At 39.4% G+C, this 7215-nt stretch overlaps 1 protein-coding gene across 2 annotated transcripts in view; it reads left to right on the top strand.

The window, feature by feature from the left end:
- The window catches only part of LOC107297975 (synaptotagmin-2), a 33891-nt gene continuing 26676 nt past the window's right edge, over positions 1-7215 (top strand). The window contains exons 1-2 of one of the 2 annotated variants that reach the window (XM_015827342.1): positions 1-93; positions 6081-6221. In XM_015827342.1, the coding sequence (XP_015682828.1) occupies positions 6098-6221 (124 nt within the window). In that variant the 5' untranslated portion in view covers positions 1-93; positions 6081-6097. Of the gene's footprint in view, positions 94-2708; positions 2742-6080; positions 6222-7215 lie in introns of those variants that run through there. The other variant, XM_015827350.1, reaches the window with a different exon arrangement.

Below are 7215 nucleotides of genomic sequence, written 5' to 3'. Positions count from 1 at the left end.
GCAATGATGTGTTCCCTTCAGGGAGGGGAATGTCTGAAAATGAGGAAGAAAGTTTCCGCTGAGGGACAATGAACAGAAATTAAAAGAAATAAAGTAAGTGGTCTTGTTTTCATTTCAGTTGTAAGGGTAAATGCTTGTTTTTGAAGCTGCCAGCTTAACTTTGTTGATGATTATTGAAACTAGGTATTACCATGTAATACCTAGTTTAAGGAATTACACACTGTTAATGACTCTTTAAAAGCAAAAAGAACAAAGAAATGGCTTCTGATATCATCATTATCACAATAATTTCCATGTATATCAATTCCAATGATATCCTTTCTGCCTGTGGATCACTCATACATATAACTTCTGCAAGTTAATTCAGACTTGAAACCACATTGTCCCTACTCAGAAAGGAAGTGTTGTACACTGCAATAACCAATCTTGTATAAGTAGGGAATGAATATGAAAATAATTTCCATATATTTTGAAACTCAGTTTTATTTATATATATTTTTACCACAGGCCCCATAGGGTGTGCTTGGAGTCTGTTTATAGTTAATAGATATCTTTCTGCAGTGGATGGCTTCTCCTTACTTTGAATTCTCTTTAGTATAACAAGTCCCATGGCTTGTATATAGCTATGATAATCTCTGGCTGTTCCTTTTGTAGCGGGAAAGTAGACTTTGTGGTTAATCTGATATATAACTGATATTCAAGGGCATTTAATCGCCAACGAATTGCACAGGACTCCTACGTATTCAGGCATCCAAAACCAATTAGATTCCAAAATATTCAGCCAGCCAGGAATCTCAAACTGTTATGCCAGGAAATGCTGGTAATTAGAGCTATTGTTATACCTTAATCAGCATTTGGTTATTCAGTTCAGTAGTTGCATTCATTTGATGTGCAACATGCACTTGATGCTCACAGTTCACAGTTTGTGCTCTACAACAGTCTGAACTGTCTCTTTTATACATGGCCAAGAATGCAATTATAATTTCATTGTTTGATTGCACCACTGCGGGAGCAACATTTTGATTATCTCATGCAACATAATTTCTATGTTCTAAAACCACAGCTTGTCTTGAGACTCACCAGACAAAATAGATCTGATTTTACTGTGCACTGGTTTAGATGATAATACAAGCTGTGTTTTGATCTTTTGGCTGTATCCTATATCTTTGGAAGGAACTGGTATATCTTTAACAATAGCTCACTTAGATTAATTGATAGCTATTGAGCCCAAAGCATACAGCATCAGAAATCAGAAAGAATGAATGCAGAAGGTTAACACTTGTATTAATAATTTTTGTTTAAAATATCAAATGCATACCTGACAGGAGATTTGGAATTAAATATATAAAACATCCTAAACAACATCATTTACATATTTTTAATCCTAAAACCACACACCAAGAAGTGTATGACCTTAATATCTATGGGTTTAAGGAATTTATAACCTTCTAACTGCTGTACTACTACTCAGTCTGGTTGAGTGCTGTAGTTCCTAGTAAGCCTAGGAACAGTCTAGATTTTTCTCTTAAACCCCACTGCAAGCTTTTGCTGTTCGTATTGATTTGTAATATACACTAACTTAATAATTAAAACATTTTTATTTATTTATTACTATTTTTATTTATTAGGAACTTTATTTGCCATCCATCTCATGTCCAACAACTCTGGGTGGCTTACAATATTAAAAAAATTAAAAAACATTAAAATTCTCAGTTATAATATAACAAAGCAGATAAAAATCAGAAACACAATATGGTAAAGAAGGGAGCCAGGTACACTGGAGAGGGAGATGGGATTAGGTTTTAATTAGCCAACCACTTCCTGTATGAAGTTCCCTCCATTGGGGAGAGCCAGGTCTTAAGGCTCTTATGAAATGTCAGGAGGGTGGGAGCCAATCTCACCTCAGAGGATAGAATGTTCCAGAGGGCAGGAGCCACAACAGAGAAAGCTTTTCTCCTGGATCCCTGGATTTTATTTAATCTCACTCCCCCCCCCCCCCCCCCNTGCCCGTTGCTGGTTGGCTAACTAGCAACAGGGTCTTGCCAGCCAATGGAATTGTGTGATTACAAGCCAGGGGAATCCCATAAAAGAGGGCTCCCCTGGCCCAGAGAGCCAGTCCGGATTTACCTTATGCCTTGCCAATAAACCAAGAGCTGACTGTCACTCGACTCGTGTCTTACTGCCTGCGCGATCTAACACTAAAGAAGGGAGCCAGGTACACTGGAGAGGGAGATGGGATTAGGTTTTAATTAGCCAACCACTTCCTGTATGAAGTTCCCTCCATTGGGGAGAGCCAGGTCTTAAGGCTCTTATGAAATGTCAGGGGGGTGGGAGCCAATCTCACCTCAGAGGGTAGAATGTTCCAGAGGGCAGGAGCCACAACAGAGAAACCTTTTCTCCTGGATCCCTGGATTTTATTTAATCTCACTCGCCCCCCCCCCCAAAAAAAACCTTTCCAGAAGCAAATATTTAAAGACCACAGGGTAGAGAGAATGGAATTCCTTCTTAAATGTGCTTGGCATATTGTATTAGTATTAGTATATTGCATATGGTTTAGAGTTGGCTTTTTGGATTTATAATTTTCTTAACTAAATTTTTATTTTCATCTTGTTTTATTTGCCTTGCATGCTATCTAGAGTCATTTTGGACTTGGACAGTGCAGAAATTAAATGGAAGGAGGGAGGAAGAAAAGAAAGAAAGAAAGGAAGCAGTGTTAAGGAAATTTGCCAATGGGGCAAAAGGTAAAGGCATGCTATTTTGAATTCCAGGATTGGTGGGAAGCATAGCACAGTCATTCCTCTATTTAGCTATACCCTTCTTCCTTATTGGTACAAGTTCTGCCACAATTCTTCTGTGTAGGTAAACTTTAAACCAATATGATAATGCAAGATAATACAAAGGGGAGGGAACCTAAAAACAAGAGCAGAGGGAATGTCCCAATGAGATTTAATGATCCAGAAACTGAACTATTAAGAATGATTAAGAATAGATCTAGACACAATGATCCCCAGTACCTGTTGAGATTTAGGCAATTAACAGAAGTCCTGAGACGTGTGAACAGGAAGAATATTAAAACAATGTATGCCTGTGGTTAAGTAAAGGTCAATCCTAGCTGGGATCCATCTCAATCTCTTCAGTGAGGGAGAAAAACAATCTTGTAATGCTGACATGTATTAGTATAACAATGGGAAAAGAGGGACAGAAATTCAAGAGTAGAGGAGCATGAAGGAAGAAAATAGAAGATCCATTGTCTTTTTTAAACCCCAAGATGGTTATGAATAAAAATGGTGAAATGAAAAGACACTTTCCTTCTTAGAGCTACAGTACTATCAAGTTACAGAACTAATAGAGAAAATATAGAGGAATATATTTTAGAGAATCTCCATCCTTCCAGGGCTGGTAATGCGGCCAGTAGGTATTGTAGCACATCTGAGTAATGATAGCATGTCTTTGAATGTGTACTGGCCAAAGGAGAAAGCATGCAGCTGGATCAGCATGGAGTGCAGGATTATCAGTACGCTGATGATACTCAATTTATATCTCTGTCCCACCTATCCTGGTGAAACTGTTAAGGTCTGCAATTTGGGGATTTTCCTGAACTCTCTACTCCTGCTTGAGAGGTGGCAGTTGTAATCAGGGGGCTTTGCACAGTTTTGTCTTGTGTGCCAGTCACTCATGCCTCAGTCACTTGCTGTTTGAATTATTGCAATGTGTTGTACGTGGGACTGCCCTTGAACACCTCCAGGAAGTTATAATTGGTGTAGAATGTGCAATTCAAGGTGCTGGTTATCATATGGCATAGGACCAGATTATTTTGGGGATTGCTCTATCCCCAATATATCTTCCCCTCATACACTCTGATAGGAAGAGCCTCTTCTGAGTACCTTCATTGGAATCTTGTGGCATCCAGGAGGCGCACATTCCAGTGTCAACTTTCCTTCTGACTTAATGAAATGCTCAACCATGCTGGCTTTTAGGAAGTCTGTCAAGGCCTGGCTCTTTCCTCAGGCAGTTTGGTTATGACGTGTTACAGTCCCAATCGTATAATAGTGTTATTTCTGTTTGTATTGGCATTTAATTGTCTTTTTGTTTCATTATTGCTTGTAGGTTGTGTACTGTGGTTTTATATTCTTTTCATTAGGCTTTATTTGATGCCTTACTGTTTGTAAGTTGCCCAGAGTAATTTTGGTTGATTGGTTGGCCACATAACTGTAACAAACAAACACTCTCTGTGGGCAACTTATAGAAAGACAATAAAAAGATTAAAATCCCATTAATAAGAAGAAAGATAAAATACTAAAAACCAACCCAGTAAAACAGCATTAAAAACTAAAATATTAAAAGTCCTGGGAGATTTGTTTCATATCACAGTAAAGTGCTAATTAAGCATTGATGAAAATGGATGATCTAGGAATGCAAAACATGCTATAAGAGATACTCTCTTATTGGGTGACCCTATAAGTTCAATGGTTCTATGTTGTGTAGTGGTTTTATGTATCACTGCAAACATATTAAACCGACACTATTTGAGTACGGGAAAGACACCCTATCAAGCACATACAAGCAAGGGCGGCCATGTTCTCAGCTAGTTGCAATTTCTATTTCATCTTCTATGGCCACCCATGAAGTTCATGATCCTTGGGAAGGCCTTCTGGCATTGTGAGTGGGACTCATTATGTGGCTTTTTGCCGCATAATGTAGTAATTAAAATACCTCAAAGAATTAATGGTATTAATTAGCGAAGGATGTTTATACAGTACTCACAATCTGTTTTAACAACTATTTTACATCTTTATCTCCTGGAAAGAAAGCTGAGCTTTCTTATTAAGGAATGCTCTGAGAAAAACTATTCTTATGTTGCTGGGGAAATAGGACTTCCTATTTCCAGCACTGTTCCTTGATTAAGGTATTGAGTGTTAAGATGCAGGTATCTTAACACTCAACACAAGTGGATGTTATTTAGAAGCGAAGATAAATCAGTGATGCAGCTACCATCCTGATTTGGTGTGGCCCTTGGGTTGCCAGGGAGGAGTTTAATCTTCACACCTGCCTGGACTACACATTTGTGAACCTTCACAGTAGGAGCACTGCTAGAAAGAAGCAGATTGGCTCTTGAGGCAAATCCCACAAAACTTACCATTCTTTATGCATTTGGTTGATTCATATTCACAAGAATAAGCTGTCATGTGTCTGATTAACGAAACACTTAAAAGGACTTTCAGGCATATTTACTCCTAAAAGCATTTATTAAGGTTACAGAGACGTCAGTACAGCATGGTGGAAATGCTTAGGTCTGGCTTCTCTTCCGTTACGCATACATTCCAAGCATTTTTCCCTGACTCTATTTTGGGGTTTAGTTTAGTTTAGTTTAGTTTATTGTATTTATATCCCGCCCTTCTCCTTACGGACTCATGGTTCACATCTTCACATCTTCCAATTAATTTGGAAGATGTGATTTACTTCCGGTTTGGGCTATCCTTATTCTCCTCCCTTTTCCCTGTTGCCTGGTTTAACTATAAAAATACCAGACAGTTCTGCATATTGTCAAAGCAAGAATATACAGTATTTGCAGCGTTGACATAAGCATTTCTTAGAAAAGTATTCAGCAGATTAGGAAGCACTCCCACTTTCTACAATATGGGAACATGAGAGAGGCTGGGGCTCGATGGTAGAGTGCTTCTTCTGCATACAAGAGATGCAGTTCAAGCCTGGCATTGCCAGCTGGGGCTAAAAAACCTTCTGTTTAAAGAATTAAAGAGAGGCTGACAGACAGGAAAGCCAATTCTGGATTAGAAAAGATGTCAATTGAGCTTTGCGTAGGGAACTGCCTCTACAGAAAAGAGCAGAAAGGAATGCTTCTTTCAAAGGATGATCCTAATAATATAATAAATTATATTCTGGATGCTCAGAGGAGCCATTACCTTGTATTAGTTTAGAATTTGACTGGCTATTCCTAATGCAGAAAATAGATATTGAGGTGTGATTTAAATTCAGGTTGTATGAAAGGTGATGGTCATCTATATGGCGATGTCGGAACGTAATCAGCCTCTTCTAAATGATTATGTTGTTTCTCTTTCCAGCTCACCTTTTCTGGGCCATGGCTACTATAGCCTCATCTGGCATCACTGTTGCTCCCAGAGGCTCCAGTAACATCACAACAAGCGCTGCGCTAACCACTGCCCAACCCAGCTTCATTGAAGGCCTTATCAACAAAATTCCACGTGAGTCAATTAAAAAGGGGTGATGGAATAAATAATTCATTCAATAATTTTATTATGTGTTGCTCAACTGAGAAGCTCCAGAAGGTCCAATTCATACCTAAGTTGGATTTCTTTTGCAATGAGTGATTGGAGGCTTATTATTAGGTTTTTTCCCCCCATCCATTCAGTCATGTCTAATTTTCAGAGATTACCTGGACATGTCCCTGAGATTTTCTTGACAAAGTTTTTCAGAAGTGGTTTGTCATAGTCTCCTTCCTAGGGCTGAGAGAGAGTGATAGGTCCAAGGTCACCCAGCAGGCTCCATGCCCAAGGCAGGATTAGAATTCACAGTCTCCCAGTTTCTAGTCTGATGCCTTAACTCAGGGGTAGGCAACCTTGGCTCTTTTATGACTCGTGGACTTCAACTCCCAGAATTCCTGAGCCAGCCATGCTGGCTCAGGAATTCTGGGAGTTGAAGTCCACGAGTCATAAAACAGCCAAGGTTGCCTACCCCAGCCTTAACTGCTCCACAAGATACAATTACTTAAAAAAATACTAAAAAATACATTTTTAATAAAAATACATTTGCTAAAAAAAGATGACCATGAATTTAAGACTTCCAAAGAATAGTGTCTGTGTATATATAATTTGCCTAGCTTCTTTACCTTGTTGATTTAACAGTGACCACTATCACTTGAAACTAATCCTAGAAATTTCCCTACCACCAGCACCCTGGCCAATGAGAGGGTCTATGTGTCCTCACTAAAAAGAAAAATAAGGCCCCATTGTCAAATTGGTTAAAATTGCCTAAATACCCTTGGGGGAGCCCTCTCAGAGGCCGGGGCCAGTCCAGTCTGGGGGGCGCGGAGTGGTGAGGGAGGAGACTGGGGGATTAATAGAGGGTGGTGTGATAGGTACGGTCAGTGGGAGGGGCAGGTATGGCGGGAGCAGAGGACCATATCGGGTTTTGGGAGCACGCACACGCTGCTTACAAGCTTGTGGATGCTCCGATCCT

The sequence above is a fragment of the Protobothrops mucrosquamatus genome, unplaced genomic scaffold, assembly GCF_001527695.2.
Source record: "Protobothrops mucrosquamatus isolate PMUCROS unplaced genomic scaffold, P.Mucros_1.0 scaffold_214, whole genome shotgun sequence".
Classification (NCBI taxonomy): Eukaryota; Metazoa; Chordata; class Lepidosauria; order Squamata; family Viperidae; genus Protobothrops; species Protobothrops mucrosquamatus.
Note: the sequence above shows the minus strand (reverse complement) of the source record. Positions and strands in the feature narration are given on the sequence as shown.